This window comes from Haliotis rubra, unplaced genomic scaffold, assembly GCF_003918875.1.
Source record: "Haliotis rubra isolate DU_JTF1 unplaced genomic scaffold, ASM391887v1 Scf24, whole genome shotgun sequence".
Lineage (NCBI taxonomy): Eukaryota > Metazoa > Mollusca > Gastropoda > Lepetellida > Haliotidae > Haliotis > Haliotis rubra.
The window spans coordinates 440,583-466,828 of record NW_025766447.1 but is presented as its reverse complement, the minus strand read 5'-3'; the positions used below and the strand labels follow the sequence as shown (position 1 = coordinate 466,828).

Genomic DNA, 26,246 nt, shown 5'->3' with positions numbered 1-26,246 from the left:
AGTATTTCCCACCTGTACAGTGAGGGGCTAGTATTACCCACCTGTACAGTGATAGACTAGTATTCCCCACCTGTACAATGATAGACTAGTATTCCCCACCTGTACAGTGATAGACTAGTATTCCCACCTGTGTGATAGACTAGTATTACCCAACCTTACAGTGATAGACTAGTATTCCCCACCTGTACAGTGATAGACTAGTATTCCCCTGTACCTGTACCCCACCTGTACAGTGATAGACTAGTATTCCCCACCTGTACAGTGATAGACTAGTATTCCCCACCTGTACAGTGAGGGGCTAGTATTATCCCACAGTGATAGACTAGTATTCCCCACAGTGAGGGGTATTATCCTCTTGTACAGTGATAGACTAGTATTCCCACCTGTACAGTGATGACTAGTATTCCCTACTGTACAGTGAGGGGCTAGTATTCCTAGTATTCCCCACCTGTACAGTGATAGACTAGTATGTACAGTGTAGACTAGTATTCCCCACCTGTACAGTGAGGGGCTAGTATTACCCACTTGTACAGTGAGGGGCTAGTATTACCCACCTTTGTCATACTTTCCTTTGTTGTGTACCAGGGCTCGACGGTCTCCATGATCTGACAGAACATTGCACTGAAACATGCAAGTCAGGAACATAACTCTACAGAACACTCTGTCATTGATGCATAAAGTCGTATTCCCTGTATGGGGTGGGGGTGGTGGGTGGGGGGTTTGGGTGTATTTCGTTTAATGCCACACAATCATTCCAGCTATATGACAGCTGTTTACCCGGGTCCCCAGTATGCCGTTATATCGCTGATGTTCAGGACAGTTCATTATCATCACTCGCTATAAAACCTAGCAATCTGATTGGCAGGCTTAGCTGTACTACTTATTGTGATTAAAACATTCATTGATTTTGTATTGTTTTACTTTTGGGAATGGCTGTGTTTGTTCGGGACATTTTTGGACAGGCAGTCCTTGGACAGGCCACATTTTAAAACTATGGTACTAGCATCATGAAGTCTGTGGTCACATCACTTGCCTCATCTGCATTTCCAATTAGAATGCACAGATTGTGATGGAGAGCACAAGGAAGATTAATAGCTGCCCACAAATATTCACAGAAATCAGTCCAGCATCATTAAGCAAACTAACAATATTTCAACATTTGCATCTACTGGACATGTGTACTCACTATGCATCATGTTCCAGATGGGTGGGACTCATGATCTCCTTGACGATGTCTCTGGAAGTAAAGGCAGACAAGATGACTATGAGATGCCACAACCTATGTTATATTAGTGTATTTATGTGAGGATGGCATATGTGGTAATCTGCCAGGTTTCACTGACGAGTGAGTTTAAAAACTCTTGAAACAGATGGGATGGGAAGGTATGACAGGGTGTTGTAAGCTGCTCCAGAGAAACAGTACCCAGGATCTGGGTTAGAATTGGTCATCAGTAACCAATGCTTGTCGGACGAGGCAACTAACAGTGGTCAGGCTCGCTGACTTGGTTGACACATGTCATCATATCCAAACTGCGTTGATTGATGCTCATGATCACTGGATTGTCTGGTCCAGGCTCGATTATTAACAGACAGCCGCCATATAGCTGGAATATTGCTGAGTGCGGCGTTAAAGAACAAACAAGACCAAATCAGATCAACAGGGGCGATCATTCTTCAGTTGACTTATAAATAATAGTAATTATGTCGTAAACGTTCCCTCTGGATTATGGTTGCCAGTTTCCTGTGGTATCACAGTGACATACAGAAATGATATACATGAAGTAGCCTTGGCTCATTCTTACTTGGATGTATTATATCACCCTGTTTCGGATGCTACTCAGAGTGTATTCCTTGGGCAGACTCACGGCTATGGATAGGACACACAAGTTGAACTCAGTTAAGAATCTACCGGAATCCACTAAGGAGCTGATCTCACTACTGATGAATGAGGCAAAGATAGTCTGGGAGTGCGCTCCGGAGGTAAACAGCCAGAAGAGCCCAATTCATTGGGTATTTCCTGTTCCATATCCTCAGCTGGCAGAAGTCAAGTACTTGGATACAACCCATATAAAAAATCCATTTTTTCCTTCAATGTCCATCCGGGAGCGTAATCTTCCTCCGCTGTATCCAGGGAAGGCACAGTAACACAACCCTCCTTCATAATCAATTCAGGATTAGACACCGGGTAGGCCATATGCCCCTCTGAGTCCGATAAGTCTGGGATTAACGGTAATATGCTGTAACTGTAGCCGTTGCATGACTATCTGTGGCATTCCCCGTAGGACAAGCAGCCCTCCGCTGTGAGTCCGCTGTGAAGCCCATGCTATCTGACGGCTGGTAAGGGACCGTGCCGGCGGCCTGAGCCCGACTGACAGAATTTCCCCCCACCTCCAAGCCACACGGGTGACACAGATCCACAAGAGCGTGAAACGATAGCCGGCTCTGCAGACTGTCTTTGACTGACTTAGCGTCTCCCGCGACTGGGATCGGCAACCCAGCTTCAAGACGGTGGTGGTACTCGGCCGAAATGAGCATAGCACCGTGCCGCCCTACGGGAAATGACTGTTGATTCAGGGGACTAGTGCGCCTGTCATCGTCATTGTCATTTATATATGGAGCCCTCTGAGTTAACGATTCCATGAAATCTAACTGCTTCTGCAATTCTGATATTTTCCCATCATTACGCTTTTCAAACTCATGGAAAGATTGCCGCATGGAAGCCTGAATATCCGACTTAAAATCCAACAATAGGGACGTAATGGCCGACATGTCCACTTGGCTGGACAAAGAACTAGATTTTGATCTTGACCTAGACTTAGTCTCTGATTTAATGGAATCTGGCTGAGGTTGAGAAGCAGATTCCTTAATTCAAGATGAATCTGATGAATCGATGAAGCTTTGTCCATAATTAACCAGTCCTCTTTTGATAATTCTGAACACAGCAAAAATGATTATCTAGAACAGACCATGAGGCTAATGCGATATCACTAACCAGTACTCCTCACTTGCAAAATTCAGTTGACAATATAATGTGATGGTCAGAACAGACCAACTGGCGATTGTTGAAGACTTTCATTGATAATTCTCTTCCACTTCTGTGAACGTCTGCACGTGAACCATACAGAAAAAATTATGAGGGCTTGGGGAGAACAATGCTGTGACGTAACGGCTAGGGGAGATAACTGTGTCACTCTTTAGGCATACCACTAAGGATAACTATGACTTAGTTTTTTTAAGAGAACTTTTTTCTCTTTCATTTCTGTATGTCACTGCGATACCACAGGAAACTGGCAACCATAATCCAGAGGTAAGTTTACTAACAATTACCCACAATACCTGTAATTGTTCCTATTACCCATGTACTTCAGAAACTGAATGAAGCATTCATGACACTGATATTTTCTCATTGTGTCAGTACATCAAACAGCGGTTAAAGAAGAAGAAGAACTACTTTTCAACTTTGATAACTAATTGAAGATGGTTAACAAGTTAAAACAAGGGTGAAACTATAATCGGTATATTGTGGTTCTATAAAGCTCAAAATGCAACCAGAAATTGAGTCCCAAGCAAGCTATTTCTTCAAAGTAGACACAATTCATGGTTAAGTTCTTAATATATTACAGAAACATAAATTGTGTCTTCTTTGTCATCTGGAAACTTTAAAAAAATGCTTATCAAAGAATTTATTATTCTACTGACATAATAATGTTAAAGAAAATGCAGCTGATTATGGATTTCTTACATGATATATTTAAAAGGAAAGAAAAATGATATGCACCAATATATTACACATACTTCATGACCCAATCCAGGTCCAACAGGTCATGTCAAAGCCAAGGTCCATAGGGCCATGACATAACACAAGTAGTACAGGTCATTACAAAACCCTGGTCATGACAAAGCCAAGGTTTACTAAGCCATGACATATAACCCAGGTCCACTGGACCAAGACATAACCCAGGTCATGACATAACTCCAGCCAGGTCCAACAGGTCATGACTTAACCCCGGCCCGGTTCACCAGGTCATGACTTAACCCCGGTCCAGTCCACCAGGTCATGACATGACCCCAGCCCGGTCCACCTGAGCATGACATAACTCCGACCCGGTCCACCAGGTCATGACTTAACCCCCGGCCCGGTCCACCAGGTCATGACATAACCCCGGACCAGTCCACGGCTTAACCCCCAGCCCGGTTCACCAAGTCATGACATAACCCAGCCCGGTCCACCAGGTCATGACATAACTCCAGCCCGGTCCACCAGGTCATGACATAACCCAGGTCCTCCAGGACATGACAGAAGTCCTCCAGGGATTTGATAGTGTCACCCTGTTATCATGGTATTAAACATGTGTTCCTCTAGCGAACAGACATGATTATTGTCAGTGTGTTATGTCTTGACAAGTTTCTCTATCTGTAATGCCTTGACATTATGTTATACAAAAGCTATAAAATGTTGACATGTTGTCATGCATAGACGGTAATGTCTGGGTAAATGTTCATGCACTGCCTCTTTATTGTTATGACATGGTCATCTGGGACCTCCAAGATATACATGCAATGCTACCCACATTCTCAAGGTGCAGTCATAAGTTGCATATACTGTGAAATCCTGTTTCTCATTAATCATAATTTTACTGGTGGAAATGTCTACCTAAAATCCGAGGGACAATGTGTGCCCATGATTCACCGTCCTGGGAATATATCTTTGGATTAACTACACTAACAGTGACCTCAACATTCTGGTCTCTCTCCTGACCCCTGGTTTCAGTGCTTCATGCGTCAGCTCATATAAACATGGAATACTGCCTACTTTGTCCGACATGTGTATTCCCTCTTTTGAAACATCAGTAGGACCTTTCTGATACGTCTAAGGCTAAGTACATCAGTCAATACATGGATAAAGTAAAGTATAAGTAAAAACAGCATATAATGAGAGAAATCCCAGCATGCAATAGCGTGTAGAGTCAGGACCCAGCCTACTGAATGAGCTCAAGCGGTATAGAGAGTGTTGTGGGCTGACCTGTGAGTGCTGTGGAGGTAGCTGAAATCAAGTATCTCTCTATGTACAGTCATTGCTTACATGGCTAGGCCTCTACACACACACAAAGTCATAACTTACAGACCTAAGCTTCGATATAATATATACTCAAAGTCATTGTTTTAACAGCTGCGATTAACACACACATGGAGTCATTGCTTACATACCTGGTCTTTCATATACATACAGTCATTTCTTACATACCTGGCCTTTCATATACACAGTCATTGCTTACATGCCTGGCCTTCCATATACATACCTGGCCTTTCATATACAGTCATTGCTTACATGCCTGACCTTCCATATACATACCTGGCCTTTCATATACACAGTCATTGCTTACATGCCTGGCCTTCCATATACATGCCTGACCTTCCATATACATACCTGGCCTTTCAAATACACACCGACATTGCTTACATGCCCAGCCTTTCAAATACACACTGACACTGCTTACATACCTGGGTGCCGTTGTACAAAATAATCTTAGTGCTAATGTGACCGTAACTCCCATACCTTAACACAGACTTAAGGTAGCCTTAGCGCTAAGGTTGTTTTGTACAACCACACCCTGGCCTTTCATATACAGAGTCACTGCTTACATGCCTGGCCTTTTTAATACACAGATATTGCTTACATAATTGGCCTAAGGGCAAATATCTATGCTTCACAAAAGGAACTTGGAGCCAGTGTCAATCCTCAAGCCACGGGTAGTTGGCTACTCTAGTAGTTAAAACATTCACTTTTTACCTGGTAGGCCTTGGTTCGATTCCTTACATTGGTACACTGTATAAGTCAATTTCAGGTGTCCCCTGCCATGATGTTGCCGAATTACTACCAAAAGGGGCATAAACACATACTGACTGACTCACTCACTCTGTGACACTGAGGTTGCCACATGTATGTACTTACTGGAGGGTCTCGATCTCCGATGCATGCAGGAACGCTTGATGATCACAGTGCAGAACAAAGATCAATGGAGCTAACAACTCATGCATCCCCTGAAGAAGAAGAAGACGACAAAGACAAGGTTAAACACTCGATCCACTGGAGAAACATGAATGTTACATACATAACCTTCTGTGAAAGGGAAGCTACTAACAGACCTTCTTAGAAGGAATTGTGGGCACTGTTAAGCGAATTCAGAAAAATTCTACTGAAAGGAGATCCACATAGACACATGGATGGTAACTTCTACAAGTCAGGTGAGGTGAAATGGGGTTCAACATCATGTTCAAAACTACTGCACTTATATAGAGGGTATATATTGGATAATCCACTCAGACAAAGCATGTTGCATGCCATCTTTTAATGTCTTTTGGTATGTAGCAGCTGAGGATCCAACCACTAACATTCTGCTCTCCAGCAGACGCTCTTTCCATAAGACCACGAAGGTGATCACTCGTACATCTAGTACTGGTCACAATGACTACTGGGGATGCAAATGATTCTGGTAAATTCTATACATATAGCATAGAACTATTTTTGAAGAATTGCAGAATTATGGCTTTCATTTAAACTACTGAACCTTATATCTAGAGAAATGATACGACCATATTTGTTAACATAGCACCCAACATCAATCTGGGGGACTCTGATGTGGATTCTGATGAAGACACAGAACTCATGCTAGATTTGTCAAACACAGCAGACAAGCAGACACGCCTTCAACATCAATACACTTAGTTCCCATCATTTAAGCTAGAAAGAAAGTCTTGCACTGCAACTGACCTGTCTATAGCCTATTTCCATGTGTGTGCGACTATAGCAAAACAACACATTCATCATCATGTCACGCAACTCTTCAGATTTGAAAAACTCAAGTTCTGGAAAACTAAAACAACAGACAGACAACATAAGAACGGGGAATGAAACGAGAACATGTACAGGGAAGAGCTAAAATGACTAGGGGTCATGAAGTATTTAGTCAATATAAGTCATGCAAATCCACATCTACTGAAACACAAGCAGCATCAACATCATCAGCAGCAACAGCACCCCTAGCTCACATGACTCATCGCAAAGAATGGGCCAACATAACCATATTATTTTCATCTTTGTAGTTGTACATCACAGTCCCCATACATACTGGATATAAAACATTAGGGATCCTGAACATCTTTGGGGGACATTTTCATGAACTTGCGTGCTCAGCATTCAATACAAAAGTTTATGCCCTAAAATATTCATAGCCTATACATTTTTGTTCAGTAAGACAGCCATATTTCAATGCCATTAAATAACATAATCTGTGCTAGAAAATAGCAATGTTTGGTATCATAAGTATCCCTTTGAGCAGTTTCGCTGCGCTTCTGACAAGCAATGATGTGCTGAGGAGCTGTTTAGCACCAGGTCCACAGAAAGTAAAATAGAATTAGAAGTCATGCAAATTCTACTTAGGCCCAAGGACACCTACTCAGAAGGTCCCAAATCTTGACAATAAGAGTCGGGTGAGCTACAGTACATCAACAACCACATGCTACAAATGTCACACATGCTAAACTCGTGGACACACTGAAGTAAGAGAGAGCTGTGAAAAAAGGGAATGTAGAAATTACTTGCAACAACATCAGCACCACACTTGTTGCATATACATTGGTATCTTTGTCTTTGACACAAGGTGACTCACTTTGTCTGCATGAGTTGAAAAGACATGTTCCCTTTCCATGTAAACAAAACTAAATCTATGTCACATTACAGAGGCAGTGAATGTCACAAGTCACCCCAACCAAACCATCACACTTGAGACTATCTCTCTAGCCTCAAGCTTGCCATACACGCTTCTGTAGCCTGGTGAAGTGAACTTGATTGCCATCCCAGAACCCCCAACAAACCAATATCACTTCTGTAGCCTGGTGAAGTGAACTTGATTGCCATCCCAGAACCCCCAACAAACCAATATCACTTCTGTAGCCTGGTGAAGTGAACTTGATTGCCATCCCAGAACCCCCAACAAACCAATATCTCATGTGTACCCTGATGAAGTGAACTTGATTGCCATCCCAGAACCCCCAACAAACCAATATCACTTCCGTACCCCTGGTGAAGTGAACTTGATTGCCATCCCTGAACCCCCAACAAACCAATATCACTTCTGTAGCCTGGTGAAGTGAACTTGATTGCCATCCCAGAACCCCCAACAAACCAATATCACTTCTGTAGCCTGGTGAAGTGAACTTGATTGCCATCCCTGAACCCCCAACAAACCAATATCACTTCCGTACCCTGGTGAAGTGAACTTGATTGCCATCCAACAACCCCCAACAAACCAATATCACTTCTGTAGCCTGGTGAAGTGAACTTGATTGCCATCCCAGAACCCCCAACAAACCAATATCACTTCTGTAGCCTGGTGAAGTGAATTTGATTGCCATCCCAGAACCCCCAACAAACCAATATCTCATGTGTACCCTGATGAAGTGAACTTGATTGCCATCCCAGAACCCCCAACAAACCAATTTCACTTCCGTACTCTGGTGAAGTGAACTTGATTGCCATCCCTGAACCCCCAACAAACCAATATCACTTCTGTAGCCTGGTGAAGTGAACTTGATTGCCATCCCAGAACCCCCAACAAACCAATATCACTTCTGTAGCCTGGTGAAGTGAACTTGATTGCCATCCCAGAACCCCCAACAAACCAATATCACTTCTGTACCCTGGTGAAGTGAACTTGATTGCCATCCCAGAACCCCCAACAAACCAATATCACTTCTGTACCCTGGTGAAGTGAACTTGATTGCCATCCCAGAACCCCCAACAAACCAATATCACTTCTGTACCCTGGTGAAGTGAACTTGATTGCCATCCAACAACCCCCAACAAACCAATATCACTTCTGTAGCCTGGTGAAGTAGACTTGATTGCCATCCCAGAACCCCCAACAAACCAATATCACTTCTGTAGCCTGGTGAAGTGAACTTTGATTGCCATCCAGAACCCCAACAAACCAATATCTCATCTGTACCCTGGTGAAGTGAACTTGATTGCCATCCCAGAACCCCAACAAACCAATATCACTTCTGTACCCTGGTGAAGTGAACTTGATTGCCATCCCAGAACCCCCAACAAACCAATATCACTTCCGTAGCCCTGGTGAAGTGAACTTGATTGCCATCCAACAACCCCAACAAACCAATATCACTTCTGTAGCCTGGTGAAGTGAACTTGATTGCCATCCCAGAACCCCCAACAAACCAATATCACTTCTGTAGCCTGGTGAAGTGAACTTGATTGCCATCCCAGAACCCCCAACAAACCAATATCACTTCTGTACCCTGGTGAAGTGAACTTGATTGCCATCCAACAAACCCCAACAAACCAATATCACTTCTGTACCCTGGTGAAGTGAACTTGATTGCCATCCAACAACCCCCAACAAACCAATATCACTTCTGTAGCCTGGTGAAGTGAACTTGATTGCCATCCCAGAACCCCAACAAACCAATATCACTTCTGTAGCCTGGTGAAGTGAACTTGATTGCCATCCCAGAACCCCCAACAAACCAATATCACTTCTGTACCTGGTGAAGTGAACTTGATTGCCATCCCAGAACCCCCAACAAACCAATATCACTTCTGTAGCCTGGTGAAGTGAACTTGATTGCCATCCCAGAACCCCCAACAAACCAATATCACTTCTGTAGCCTGGTGAAGTGAACTTGATTGCCATCCCAGAACCCCAACAAACCAATATCACTTCTGTACCCTGGTGAAGTGAACTTGATTGCCATCCCAGAACCCCAACAAACCAATATCACTTCTGTACCCTGGTGAAGTGAACTTGATTGCCATCCCAGAACCCCAACAAACCAATATCTCTTCTGTACCCTGGTGAAGTGAACTTGATTGCCATCCCAGAACCCCCAACAAACCAATATCACTTCTGTACCCTGGTGAAGTGAACTTGATTGCCATCCCAGAACCCCCAACAAACCAATATCACTTCTGTACCCTGGTGAAGTGAACTTGATTGCCATCCCAGAACCCCCAACAAACCAATATCACTTCTGTAGCCTGGTGAAGTGAACTTGATTGCCATCCAGAACCCCCAACAAACCAATATCACTTCTGTAGCCTGGTGAAGTGAACTTGATTGCCATCCAGAACCCCAACAAACCAATATCACTTCTGTAGCCTGGTGAAGTGAACTTGATTGCCATCCCAGAACCCCCAACAAACCAATATCACTTCTGTACCCTGGTGAAGTGAACTTGATTGCCATCCCAGAACCCCAACAAACCAATATCTCTTCTGTACCCTGGTGAAGTGAACTTGATTGCCATCCCAGAACCCCCAACAAACCAATATCACTTCCGTTACCCTGGTGAAGTGAACTGCCATCCAACAAGTAACAAACCATATCACTTCTGTAGCCTGGTGAAGTGAACTTGATTGCCATCCAACAACCCCCAACAAACCAATATCACTTCTGTAGCCTGGTGAAGTGAACTTGATTGCCATCCCAGAACCCCCAACAAACCAATATCACTTCTGTAGCCTGGTGAAGTGAACTTGATTGCCATCCCAGAACCCCCAACAAACCAATATCACTTCTGTACCCTGGTGAAGTGAACTTGATTGCCATCCCAGAACCCCCAACAAACCAATATCACTTCTGTACCCTGGTGAAGTAAGCTCATTAGACTTGATTGACTGTCCTGGAAGCCCAACCAAACCATCACACTTGGGACCATCCCTTTAGCCCCAACCCAAATAACTTCCTGCTGGTGGAAGAGTGACATGTGGACTCACAAGACCGCTACTGAAGTAACCTTCCCTCCTTACCCCCATTGAACTATTGCCTACACTCCACCTGACTTGTATCACGTACATATGTATCTATTTGGGACCCTTCAGCCAACTGATGTCAAAGATGGAGCACTACTACAATGCAGATGCAACACAGTACATTGTACCTGGCGATAAGACAGATCTGGGTTCACTTTTGCATAGATGAACAGAATATCCACCATTAAATTCCTCAACTGGTTCGACTGAAAAAATTCTATTTTGGGGTAGCTGAAAAAATAAAACATTCTCATTAAGGAATAATGACAATGACTGGGTCAGAGTAGCCTGCTGTTGAACTCTTTCCTCGTGATTCTCTCAACGGGCTCATGGAAGAGCTGCACAAGAGACTAGTTACAGCTCCAATATACTACAATAATATATCCAATATACCTCAGGTACAGTACAACCAGAAATTATTGAGAATTTTAAAAAGATTGTAATTTTTTTTAAAATTTTCACTCATTACTCATGTATCCAATGTGAATATTAGCAGAACATAACTCCAGATTCAAAGACAGGTGAACAGTTAGTATTTTGTCAAGTCACCATGGGCAGCAATGCAGGCTTCAATGCGGCGGGGCATACTACTAATCAAACAAGTTAGAAAGTCGTGGTCCATGCTGTCCCAATATCGGACCACCTCTTCTTTCATTTCAGCAATATTTGTCAGATTTTTCTTGTTGACACTTTCCTTCGTAAGTCCCCAAACATTTTCTATTGGATTTAGGTCAGGGCTATAGCTTGGCAAATCTAATGATGTCATATTTGGGTCCGAAACCAGGCCTGTGAATGCTTTGAACGATGTTTTGGGTCGTTGTCCTGCTGGAAAATCCAAACATTTCCATAGAACACGTGAGCAGATTGAAGTAAATGTCCCTCGAGAATATCTGTGTACCGCTCACTCTTCATATTCCCTTCAAATACACAGAGGGGCGTTGCCCCTAACACATATATGCCACCCCACACGTTAAATTTCGGACTGTACTTTGGGCGCTGATACAATGGTTTTTCAGTTTGTTTGGTCCAGGATTTCACTGTATTAGGACACAGCCACACAGAACTTGCATCTAAATTTCTATGCTGTAAGCACCAGGTCAACCTTCGCTCCTTTTGTTCAGGTTTCATGATCAGTGATGGAATTCCTTGACTTTTCTGCCAACGATAAACAGTGGACAAAGGGATGCCTTTTCTACTTGAAATCACTTTAGCTGATCTGATATCCTTGTTATAATACTCTTAAATCAACTTCCTCTTCTCTAAATCATCCATACTGAGGGTCATTGAAATTGTCCTCTGCTAGCAAGTAAACAAAGGGGGATAACTCTTCACAAACTAATGAAAAAGGATGAACGGAGTTGTCTCTCTTGAATGAAACCAAGCACTTGACAGCTGGTCAAGGTTGTTTATACTAGAAATCCAATTAAACATATTCCTAAAATTCTCAATAATTTTTGGTTATACTATATAACTCCAACATATACAATAATATATCCAATATACCTGAGGTATAACTCCAACATATACAATAATACTGACTGACTGACTGAGTTTTGGTTTTACGTCGCTTTTAGCAATATTCCAGCAACATCACGGCGGGGTACACCAGAAATGGGTATACAATAATATATCCAATATACCTCAGGCATAACTCCAACATATACAAGAACATATCCAATATACCTCAGGCATAACTCCAACATATACAAGAACATATCCAATATACCTCAGGCATAACTCCAACATATACAATAATATATCCAATATACCTCAGGCATAACTCCAACATATACAATAATACATCCAATATACCTCAGGCACAGCTCCAACATATACAATAATATATCCAATATACCTCAGGCATAACTCCAACATATACAAGAACATATCCAATATACCCCAGGTATAACTCCAACATATACAAGAACATATCCAATATACCCCAGGTATAACTCCAACATATACAATATCATATCCAATATACCTCAGGTATAACTCCAACATATACAAGAACATATCCAATATACCTCAGGCATAACTCTAACATATACAATAATATATCCAATATACCTCAGGCATAACTCCAACATATACAATAATACATCCAATATACCTCAGGCACAGCTCCAACATATACAATAATATATCCAATATACCTCAGGTATAACTCCAACATATACAATATTATATCCAATATACCTCAGGTATAACTCCAACATATACAAGAACATATCCAATATACCCCAGGTATAACTCAAACATATACAATATTATATCCAATATACCTCAGGTAGAACTCCATCATATACAATAATATATCCAATATATCCCAGGTAAAACTCCAACATATACAATAATATATCCAATATACCCCAGGTATAACTCAAACATATACAATATCATATCCAATATACCTCAGGTATAACTCCAACATATACAAGAACATATCCAATATACCTCAGGCATAACTCCAACATATACAAGAACATATCCAATATACCTCAGGCATAACTCTAACATATACAATAATATATCCAATATACCTCAGGCATAACTCCAACATATACAATAATACATCCAATATACCTCAGGCACAGCTCCAACATATACAATAATATATCCAATATACCTCGGGCATAACTCCAACATATACAATAATATATCCAATATACCTCAGGCATAACTCCAACATATACAATAATATATCCAATATACCTCAGGCACAGCTCCAACATATACAATAATATATCCAATATACCTCTCCAGGGCATAACTCCAACATATACAATAATATATCAATATACCTCAGGTATAACTCCAACATATACAATAATATATCCAATATACCTCAGGCACAGCTCCAACATATACAATAATATATCCAATATACCTCAGGCATAACTCCAACATATACAATAATACATCCAATATACCTCAGGCACAGCTCCACATATATGCAATAATATCCAATATACCTCAGGCATAACTCCAACATATACAATAACATATCCAATATACCTCAGGCATAACTCCAACATATACAATAATATATCCAATATACCTCAGGCATAACTCCAACATATACAATAATATATCCAATATACCTCAGGTATAACTCCAACATATACAATAATATATCCAATATACCTCGGGTATAACTCCAACATATACAATAATATATCCAATATACCTCAGGCATAACTCCAACATATACAATAATATATCCAATATACCTCAGGCATAACTCCAACATATACAATAATATATCCAATATAACTCCAGTATAGGCAATAATGCATGCACTAGAATTAATATATTCAGGTTAAATCTCAGGACAACATGACATGTCATTACCCACTTAGGGCGCCTATAAGTCAGGAATGCAGGCAGAACCTATCCCAATGTAGGTCCACAAGTTAAGTAAACCATTGAAGAAGGTCCAGATACAGGGGACTGCAATGACTTCAGTACATGTACAACATGCTATACAATAGAACTGGTGCCACTAACTACCTGGCCCTGTACTTACGTTCGGATCACATCCTGTTTAATTGTTAATCTCAGTTCGTTATCCTGGAAAAATTGGTTCCATGGACTCTGAAAAAGAAATTCCTCATCATTAAGAAACTGGTGAGCAACCAATGTCACAGTGCAATATCAACAGGTAGACCTGAGTCAGAGGGTGATATGTATAGGAGAAACCACTCCTACTCGGGTTTACTAGAGATTGTGAACCCTGAGAGGAGGGATGTTCCCGACTCTCAGGGTTCACAATCTCTAGTAAACCCGAGTAGGAGTGGTTTCTCCAACTTATCAACCGTTTTTGCGTAAAATATCTATTAAAATAATATACAGTGAAGCCCCATTAGTCCGGACTCCGATAATCCGGATGTCTCGGCTCCCGGACGATTTAAGCTTGTTACCAATCTATGCCTATTTAATTTGCCTCGATAATCCGGAAATTCGGTTTCCAGAACCTGACGGTAAGTAGCTGTAACCAATCAGTAAAAAAACAGTAAATTGCTTCACAGTCCGGATGCTGTAAGTTGTGTTCACGAACCATAACACCACCCCCCCCGGCGATGTTTACTTAACTGGCCATAAACAATAAAAACTCGGTGTCATGGAGTTGACAAGATGAACTCTTGTTAACTTTTGAGAAATTAAGGGTTGTTGTTTTAATTAGACATTAAAAGCTCCCGACTGAAGATGCTGTACATTTACACTTTGTACATTGATGTGATGAATTCAATGAGGAAGGTTAAACGAACACAAACAATGAAAGACTTTTTTGCTATGACATTAAATGCTTATTTGTTTTATCCAGATTCGTGTCGTTTTGAACTTGGGTCTTGATTCAGAAGTCCGGACGATTCGCAATCCGGGCGAATTTGCTGAGAAACGCAACCGTCCGGATTAACGAGGCTTCACTGTAGAGGTGTGGGAACCCACTTTACAATTCACATCCGAGGATTACAATTCACATCCCAGGGATTTACAATACACATCCCAGGGATTTACAATACACATCACTGATTATATAGTCTAACCATATGATACGATTTTGAAAAGTCTGTCTGACATGACCCGTTATACGTGAGGTAGGTTGATAACTACAGGAAGGGCCCTGTCTAAGGGTGATATCTACAGGAAGGGCCCTGTCTGAAGGTGATATCTACAGGAAGGGCCCTGTCTGAAGGTGATATCTACAGGAAGGGCCCTGTCTGAAGGTGATATCTACAGGAATGGCCCTGTCTGAAGGTGATATCTACAGGAAGGGCCCTGTCTGAAGGTGATATCTACAGGAAGGGCCCTGTCTAAGAGTAATATCTACAGGAAGGGCCCTGTCTGAAGGTGATATCTACAGGAAGGGCCCTGTTTGAAGGTGATATCTAAAGGGAGGGCCCTGTCTGAAGGTGATATCTACATGAGGGGCCCTGTCTGAAGGTGATATTTAGAGGAAGGGCCCTGTCTGAAGGTGATATCTACAGGAATGGCCCTGTCTAAGGGTGATAACTACAGGAAGGGCCCTGTCTCAGGGTGATAACTACAGGAATGGCCCTGTCTGAAGGTGATATCTACAGGAAGGGCCCTGTTTGAAGGTGATATCTAAAGGGAGGGCCCTGTCTGAAGGTGATATCTACATGAGGGGCCCTGTCTGAAGGTGATATTTAGAGGAAGGGCCCTGTCTGAAGGTGATATCTACAGGAATGGCCCTGTCTAAGGGTGATAACTACAGGAAGGGCCCTGTCTCAGGGTGATAACTACAGGAATGGCCCTGTCTGAAGGTGATATCTACAGGAAGGGCCCTGTCTGAAGGTGATATCTACAGGGAGGGCCCTCTCTAAGAGTAATATCTACAGGAATGGCCCTGTCTGAAGGTGATATCTACAGGAAGGGCCCTGTCTGAAGGTGATATCTACAGGAAGGGCCCTGTCTGAAGGTGATATCTAGAGGAAGGGCCCTGTTTGAATGTGACATTTACACGAAGGGCACTGTCGGAGTGTGACATAAATAGGAACACTACATATGAGCTGTACAAAACATACTTCAGACACAAATGTAAAACCAGTAGTTCAAAGCTTGAACTCACTTCATCATCTTGAGACAGAGGGTTGTTGATGGCAATGTCCACACGATCTACAGCCTTCCGGGGATTCACAATCAACTGGAAAAGAGACTTACATCATTAAGACAGTAAACACAGCGATTAGTGTGTGAGTGAGTGAGTACCCCACTGGCTAATCATTGACCTGTGCCCACCCGGCATATCACTGACCTGAGCCCCAGGTGGTTACCATTGACCTGTGCCCCACTGGCTAATCACTCACCTGTGCCCCTATTGGCTAATCATTGACCTGTTCCCCCACCGGCTAATCATAGACATGTGCCCCCATTGGCAAATCATTGACCTGTGCCCCCACTGGCTAATCATCGACCTGTGCCCCCATTGGCTAATCATCGACCTGTGCCCCTAATTTCTAATCACTCACCTGTGCACCCACTGGCTAATCACTTACCTGTGCCCCCATTGGCTTATCATCGGCCTGTGCCCCCATTGGCAAATCATTGACCTGTGCCCCCATTGGCTAATCACTGACCTGTGCCCCCATTGGCTAATCATTGACCTGTGTACCCACTGGCTAATCACTGACCTGTGCCCCCACTGGCTAATTATTGACCTGTTTCCCCATTGGCTAATCATCGACCTGTGCCCCCACCGGCTAATCATTGACCTGTGCCCCCACCGGCTAATCATTGACCTGTGCCCCCACCAGCTAATCACTGACCTGTGCCCCCACCAGCTAATCACTGACCTGTGCCCCCACCAGCTAATTGTTGACCTGTGCCCCCATTGGCTAATCATTTACCTGTTACCCCATTGGCTAATCATTTACCTGTGCCCCTACTGGCTAATCACTGACCTGTGTCTGCACTAGCTAATCACTGACCTGTGTCTGCACTGGCTAACCACTGACCTGTGTCTGCACTGGCTAACCACTGACCTGTGTCTGCACTGGCTAACCACTGGCCTGTGCCCCCACTGGCTAATCACTGACCTGTGGCCCCATTGGCTTATCATTGACCTGTGCCCCAACTGGCTAATCACTGACCTGTGCCCCCATTGGCTAATAATCGACCTGTGCCCCCATTGGCTAACCACTGACCTGTGCCCCCACTGGCTAACCACTGACCTGTGTCTGCACTGGCTAACCATTGACCTGTGTCTGCACTGGCTAACCACTGACCTGTGCCCCCACTGGCTAATCATTGACCTGTGGCCACATTGGCTTATCATTGACCTGTGCCCCAACTGGCTAATCATTGACCTGTGCCCCCATTGGCTAATAATCGACCTGTGCCCCCATTGGCTAACCACTGACCTGTGCCCCAACTGGCTAACCACTGACCTGTGTCTGCACTGGCTAACCATTGACCTGTGTCTGCACTGGCTAACCACTGACCTGTGTCTGCACTGGCTAACCACTGACCTGTGTCTGCACTGGCTAACCACTGACCTGTGTCTGCACTGGCTAACCATTGACCTGTGTCTGCACTGGCTAACCACTGACCTGTGTCTGCACTGGCTAACCATTGACCTGTGTCTGCACTGGCTAACCATTGACCTGTGTCTGCACTGGCTAACCATTGACCTGTGTCTGCACTGGCTAACCATTGACCTGTGTCTGCACTGGCTAACCACTGACCTGTCTGCACTGGCTAACCATTGACCTGTGTCTGCACTGGCTAACCATTGACCTGTGTCTGCACTGGCTAACCATTGACCTGTGTCTGCACTGGCTAACCATTGACCTGTGTCTGCACTGGCTAACCATTGACCTGTGTCTGCACTGGCTAACCACTGACCTGACCTGTGTCTGCACTGGCTAACCACTGACCTGTGTCTGCACTGGCTAACCACTGACCTGTGTCTGCACTGGCTAACCACTGACCTGTGTCTGCACTGGCTAACCACTGACCTGTGCCCCCACTGACTAACTACTCACCTCAAACAGCAGAACTTTGACAATGGGCCATTTTCAGGATTATTAGAAATTTCTGAATTTAGAATGGGCCACTGCCCTTTAATAAGTCATTTCTTATTCTAATGTGCAAAATGACCCATGGCCCCTGCCTTTCCCAATCCCTTAAACAGTGTTGAGAATAGAATAAAATAAGTTAATTTAAAAAAATGCATTAATTTTCATGAAAACAAATATGTTTGGGATTCAGGTTTCACGTAAGCAGATGTTGAGAGTTTAAAAATTTATCTTTGATGAGACAAAGGTTTTTCAGGATAAGCACTCCCTTGGCAACTGGTCTAAAAGCTGAATAATGTTGTGAAGGATTTGGGGAGCATGTTGGGAGTTGTGCAAGGTATAAGGCTTCCTGGCATATAAATCTGGCATGGTTCCAACAAACATTCCTGACATATATTCTATACTTACTGGTTCTTCTATGCCTTATATCTTGCTTTATTCCATTCCTACCAATATCATGGTGATGGGGTAGCCTAGTGGTAAAAGCAGTTTGCTCATCATGCCACAAGCCTGGGTTCGATTCCACACATGGGTACAATGTGTTAAGCCCAGTTCTGGTGTGATATTGCAGGAATATTGCTAAAAGAAGCATAAAACCAACTCATTCACTCACTCACTACTAATGTCATGAGAATCTCCTCTTACATTACCCATGATGTTTGTGATAATGTAGAAATTACCACACCAGTACCTAGTAGATACACTTCATATTGACCTAAGAAGCAAACGTAAGCGAAGAAGTCAGTCAGGGACAAGTGCAGTAATTCATTTACCTATCATGTAAATGCACGTCAGCAAATGTTTAAAAAATGAGTTGATAACATCCAAAGGCAAGAAGAAAGTTTTCGGCAACACCTTAAGTAAGGAGTACTGTTTTCAAAGCGAGGCTTTGCTCCTTTAAAAATTGATGGTCACGGTCAGACAGCTAGAAAGATGTTTCTTGCGGCATAACACATAAATACATTCAATGATATGAAATGCTCTTAACATAACAATGTCACAGAATGTGTTTGGGTTGGATGTGAGAGGACGGTGGATGGGATATGGAAGATGGGGAGATGGGAATATCAACTGAAAAGGTCGATCAGATGAAACTTACTTCCTGCTTCTCATGAATCATCTGAAAATTAGAGTCCACACATTGGTCATGCCAAGTGAAGTGCAGATGACATGTAATGTCATATAACATATCAACTTTTGTTCAAGAAGGTCCTATGAGACATGACCTCCAGTGTGTCAGGTATGACATGAGTTGAAAGTTCTATACAATGAAATCTTTAGCCTTCATGTAAAGTAAGGTACGCATGGCTGTTACAAAGGTCTAAAACCCTTTTCATATAAACTGGCTGTGTATCCATGGTGATATTGTCTGTATTTTAAGGGATGACACTTCTACTTTGACATGTTCAAAGATACATCTAAAGGGAGCTAAAAGAACAATGTTTTGGTAGTGAGGGAGGGAGTATTTTTATACACTACTTTTAGCAATATTCCAGCATATCATGATGTTGGAGTCTAGAAAAGGGCTTTAATTAAATGTACCCATGTGAGAAATCAAACCCGGACCTTCGCTGTGATGAGTGAATGCTTTAAACCGCTTGGCTTCCCCCACTGCCCCTTTGGTATCAAACATCCATTTACATCCTATCCACGTATATTTGTCCATGCATTCTATATGTATGCTGATGTGTGCAGATCACAAAGTAAAGAATGTTTTAATGATAGTTATCATCAGGACATACATTCATGTACGTGTTTGAGTCTAGTACCTTGCTAGTAAGGTACCTGGCAATATCACTGTTCTGTATATCCTCATTTACTTTCTGCTTCACCATGAACATGTTAAGTCAGTTCACAGGGGAAAAAAGTCAATGGATCCACAACAGTTGACACACCCCTCACCATATAATTACCTCCCTTGGAACTATGGTTCCATTGAGCTAAATCATTTCAAAATGGCGAGTTCATAGACGTGCAGGGACTTATATGCAAAATATGATGTGCCTCTTTTTCAGAATTCAGATTCATCAAGTTGACTCAATATAAATGATAAAAAGCAATTGTATAACAATCTCAAGAAGAGATATTGATGTCGTAACTCACAGGTTCGAACACACATGTAAACTTAATGAACAAGTGACAGAAGAAAAGTTAGGATTTTTCAACACAATTTTGCAGACATGATGTATTTAGTTACCACACAAAGATGACATCTGGGGCACAAGATTGAGATAAACATTTTTTGTAAACACGAAAAAGTTCATATATCTATTTTGTTGTTGATCTTCCAGATCTTATGTTGAAAAATGCAATACCAATGAAGAAAAACTGAAGGAAGTTGCAGTAAAATGTGTAATAAAAGTAATAACAGTAAAATGTGTAAGAGTGTTCTAGTAAATTGTGTTACTAAAATAATAACCGTAAAATCTGTAAGAGTGTAATATGACTTGAGTGAGAAATGAGTTTTATTATTTTACATTGCTTTATACAAAAATATACAATGTGGCTAACTACAATTTCCACAACTGACCTGGTTCTTTAAGACCTCATACTTGTTCCTCCAGTCCTGGCACACTTTCAGCCATTGGCTGATGTCATCTGGCAACACCTCCAGGTACACCTGCATAACATCACCCACTTTACACCAGCAGAGCTTATCAAATACATGTATTGCCAAGTGTTAATCCCACACATATAAGGAAACAATGATGCAGTGTTTGATTTCACAGAAATGGTTCTGCTCTGTTTAATTTGCTAACAAAATGTTATTGATGGAAATTGGGATTAGTGGTTTCTGTAATGTCCTGAATACAGGTTTTCAGATTTCAACAATACTGTACCTTCCAAACCACGCTTCGGAACCTGCTACTGCGAAGTCTGCCTTCTATTCCATGTTTCTTCAACTTGAGCAAGTAGCCAGGTGTGTTGAACAGACGTTCCCACTCAGCACTGTAACAGTTACCTCATGTATGACAAGCAGGTCTACAGTGAAACTCTACCTGGTATGGAACACTGTCTACAGTGAAACTCTACCTGGTATCGAACACTGTCTACAGTGAAACTCTACCTGGTATGGAACACTGCAGGTCTACAGTGAAACTCTACCTGGTATGGAACACTGTCTGCAGTGAAACTCTACCTGGTATGGAACACTGTCTACAGTGAAACTGTACCTGGTATGGAACACTGTATACAGTGAAACTGTACCTGGTATGGAACATTGAGTACAGATGAAACTCTACCTGGTATGAAACACTGTCTACAGATGAAACTGTACCTGGTATGGAACATTGACTACAGATGAAACTGTACCTGGTATGAAACACTGTCTACAGCTGAAACTGTACCTGGTATGAAACACTGTCTACAGTGAAACTCTACCTGGTATGGAACACTGTCTACAGCTGAAACTGTACCTGGTATGGAACATTGACTACAGCTGAAACTCTACCTGGTATGAAACACTGTCTACAGATGAAACTGTACCTGGTATGGAACATTGACTACAGATGAAACTGTACCTGGTATGAAACACTGTCTACAGCTGAAACTGTACCTGGTATGGAACATTGGCTACAGATGAAACTCTACCTGGTATCGAACACTGTCTACAGCTGATACTCTACATGGTATGGAACACTGTCTACAGCTGAAACTACGCTGGAGAAAGTCTACCTTCAATTGATTATATTATCCTTAAGAAAGACATTGTCTACTGTACATGATTAAACTACCCTGTTGAAAATCATTGTCTAAAGTGATCAACTGTAAATACAAGATGCATGTTGAAAGAAAAAGTACATACTATATTGAATTCCTGGGACAGTTTCTTGACTGGTTCAGATTTAATATTCACACAGCCTAGTGGTTTAAGCCAAAGACCCGGATTGATTCCCCACATGTGTGAAGCCCATTTTTGGTGTGAAACCGCCGTGATATTGCTGGAATATTGCTAAAAGTGGCGTAAAACTAAACTCACTCACTCACACACTCTGAATGTGTTATTCCCTCCTGGCAACAAACGGTATATATCACATAGTAACATCTGATATTGAATGTGTTATTCCCACTCAACAACAGGTTGTTGAGATATTATCTCAGTCCACTTAACCGCTGTATGCGACTCCCACACTGAGACCTAGCTGAACTCACAGCCACTGATAATGCCAATTAACCATTGTGTCAGATAAACAGCAATGACTTTCACAATAAACACGTCACACACTTAACAGATACTGTCAGACTATTGGGTCAAATATTCATATCAACTCATCCGGTCTCTCGTAGAAAGTGATACAGGTGTTGATTATTTCATCACATAACTCTGTGATGACACAGGACTAAAACTGAGTCAATTATGTCCATACATATCCACCAAATGGGGTTACTCCGAAGCTTCATGTAATCTCATAATATTATCTTCTGTCATCTAACTCAATACTCATCATGACTTAACTGAATACCCTCTGCACAATGGTCCAATATGGATGGATTGGTGATGGATTGGTTTGTATGACCCCATGTCTGGACACTTGGTCACATAATGGTCATTCTGAACATCTGGAAAACTCTGTTTCTAGTGGCCAAAGTTTAATACACAGAAAATCTCCCATTATATGTAGTCTAATATGTTGTGCACTATTGGTCAAAAAGACAATCTGAAATGTATAGATATAACTCATATTTCAACAATTTAATTAAATTCTGCTTAAACATTTTTTGAGGCATTTGGTTATGAATCACGATCAAACAGTGACAATACCAGGTGTTTGTAATGGGCATGTAACCATTCACAAACACATGCAAAGCCTAGTAAACTGGTCAGCTGAAAAAAACATGGCAATATGGTACAACTGAAAACGGGGAATTTGCATTTTTACTTCACTTTTGTAACTGAGTCAATATATTGACTTCAAATTTCCTTACATTGACATTTATAGATGAGCATAATGAAGGGACATGAACATGCACTAGTTGCCTGGATATGTGCGCTATATAAATATCCTATAATAACAATAATAATAACATAGGTCGATGGTCTATCAACAGGAACAACCACTGAATATGTACAGGTTCAGACAGAGTATGACTTTAAAACATATATCAATGGTTCCTTGTGGTTTTTATATCATACATTTCATACAAAAGTGGCAATGTCCAGTTAAATAGGCCTGCAGGCTCATTACAGATAAGGATTGATACTGCTGAATCCTTGATGTTGCTTGTGCAGTAAAGCCAGTGTGCTAAAAAACACCTCAATTAGCAGTGGGGTCTTATGTAGTTAGGTTGTATGGAGTGTTAGGACAATTGTGGCAGAAAGCTAGTGTTTGAGATGTCTGTTGAGTTCAGAGGAAGGGAAATGTGAGTGGACAGTATAATGTGAGTAGGAGTGAGGTGAAAGGTAATCTTACTGCAATGTTATAATATCAGAACACAAACCTCTGTATCATATTGCATAACATACTTTAACAAGAAGACAAAGTCATCAATATCCCCCGCAATGGCAAAATACTCTTCATGATTATGTCTACGAGTTATGATTATGTCAAATATTTAGGTGTGTATATAGAAAAGTGGAAGGAGAGCATTGAAAGGAGCACTATCACCAATTTCAGTCTCAGTCAAACTTGTTGCCATGGAAACGCCAAAAATATTTTATTCAGAATTCCAAAACTACCGAAAGGCACCAGTACACCACCAGATCTATGTATACACCAAGATTGGTGAAGAAATAGTGAATGGTTTTAGAGTTCTGCTCCGGAAAAGAGCACAACCACCAATTTCAGTCTAAGTCAAACTTGTTGCCATGGAAACGCCAAAAATATTTTATTCAGAATTCCAAAACTACCAAAAGGCACCAGTACACCACCAGATCAATCTGTGTGCCAAGTTTGGTGAAGAAACATTGAACGGTTTTAGAGTTCTGCTCCGGAAAAGACCACTATCACCAATTTCAGTCTAAGTCGAACTTGTTGCCATAAAAACGCCAAAAATATTTTATTCAGAATTCCAAAACTACCAAAAGGCACCAGTACACCACCAGATCTATGTATGTGCCAAGTTTGGTGAAGAAATATTGAATGGTTTTAGAGTTCTGCTCCGGAAAAGACCACTACCACCAATTTCAGTCTAAGTCGAACTTGTTGCCATAAAAACGCCAAAAATATTTTATTCAGAATTCCAAAACTACCAAAAGGCATCAGTACACCACCAGATCAATGTATGTGCCAAGTTTGGTGAAGAAATATTGAATGGTTTTAGAGTTCTGCTCCGGAAAAGACAAATGTGCACGGACGGACGGACGAAGTCCATTTTACTACCCCCCGCAAAACGCGTTGCGGGGGATAACAACATAGAATACCATGGAATAACAGGGAATGTTCCCCAACCTTCATCTACATGTGGAATAATAGCATAACACATGATTCTCATATGGAATAATATAAGTTGTCCCTGTAGTGCTAAGTATTTGAGACATAAGTGCTGCAATGGGCAAATTGAAAGCAAATGTGCCTGTGGGTGTTCCACACATTTGAGGGGTGCTTCAAGGGGGAGACCAGGTGGTTTGTCCTACCTATACTTGGACCCGTCCCTAATCACAGTCCACATCCAGTCGCTCTGTACAACTGTCTCAATACCCCTGCAATATCCAGCATCCTTTGTGCAACAGTATGGACAACACTGCCTGTCATGTCTCAAGTACAGGATGCTCCTCTTGACCGTGACTTATGGTGGCTAATCAAATGGTATACATGTGCGTTAGAGTGTCTGATCTATTGTGTTAACTGGGTATCTGTACCCAGTTGTGTTTACAGAGTATCTGTACCCAGTGGTGTTTACAGGTTGTCTGCACCTGGCAGTGTTTACAGGGTATCTGTACCCAGTGGTGTTTACATGGTATCTGTACCTGGTGGTTTTAACTGGGTATCTGTACCCAGTGGTGTTTACAGGGTATCTGTACCCAGTGGTGTTTACTGGGTGTCTGTACCCGGTGGTGTTTACAGAGTATCTGTTCCCGGTGGTGTTTACAGGGTATCTGTACCCGGTGGTGTTTACAGGGTATCTGCACCTGGCAGTGTTTACAGGGTATCTGTACCCAGTGGTGTTTACAGGGTATCTGTACCCAGTGGTGTTTACAGGGTTTCTGTACCTGGTGGTGTTAACAGGATATCTGTACCTGGTAGTGTTAACTGGGTATCTGTACCCATTGGTGTTTACAGGGTATCCGTACCTGGTGGCGTTTACAGGGTATCTGTACCCGGTGGTGTTTACAGAGTATCTGTATCCGGTGGTGTTTACAGAGTATCTGTACCCGGTGGTGTTTAGGGTATCTGGGTATCTGTACCTGGTGGTGTTTACAGCATATCTGTACCTGGTGGCGTTTACAGGGTATCTGTACCTGGTGGTGTTTACAGAGTATCTGTACCCAGTGGTGTTTACAGAGTATCTGTACCTGGTGGTATTTACAGGGTATCTGTACCTGGTGGTAGTTACAGGGTATCTGTACCTGGTAGTGTTTACGGGGTGTCTGCACCTGGTGGCGTTTACAGGGTGCCTGTACCTGGTGATGATCACATTGGTGGTGTTCACATTGTTCCTTTACCAGTTGGTGTGTACAGTGAATCTGTACCTTGTCTTGTTTACAATGTTCCTGTACCTGATGGTGTTTACATTGTTAATTAGCGCCATGAGCAACCACGTGGTGATTGGATATAGGGCGCTATACAAATGGACTTATTACTTATTTAATTATTATTAATGTACCTGGGGGTGTTTACAGTGTACCTGACTTCTGGTGGTGTTTGCTGGGTACCAGTACCCAGGGATGTTTACAAGGTTCTGTATCCAAAGTGTCTGCAGGGTGGTGTTTACTG

General features: G+C 42.1%; 1 protein-coding gene across 2 annotated transcripts in view; it reads right to left on the bottom strand.

Moving 5' to 3' along the window:
- The window catches only part of LOC124278579 (TBC1 domain family member 5-like), a 95,042-nt gene that overhangs the window by 15,058 nt on the left and 53,738 nt on the right, over nt 1-26,246 (bottom strand). The window contains exons 6-15 of one of the 2 annotated variants that reach the window (XM_046714325.1): nt 21,213-21,321; nt 20,903-20,992; nt 19,472-19,492; nt 16,425-16,499; nt 14,361-14,428; nt 10,960-11,062; nt 5,954-6,042; nt 5,024-5,044; nt 1,187-1,237; nt 555-621 (exon numbers count right to left, since the gene is read on the bottom strand). In XM_046714325.1, the coding sequence (XP_046570281.1) occupies nt 555-621; nt 1,187-1,237; nt 5,024-5,044; nt 5,954-6,042; nt 10,960-11,062; nt 14,361-14,428; nt 16,425-16,499; nt 19,472-19,492; nt 20,903-20,992; nt 21,213-21,321 (694 nt within the window). Of the gene's footprint in view, nt 1-554; nt 622-1,186; nt 1,238-5,023; nt 5,045-5,953; nt 6,043-6,772; nt 6,876-10,959; nt 11,063-14,360; nt 14,429-16,424; nt 16,500-19,471; nt 19,493-20,902; nt 20,993-21,212; nt 21,322-26,246 lie in introns of both variants that reach the window. The other variant, XM_046714323.1, reaches the window with a different exon arrangement.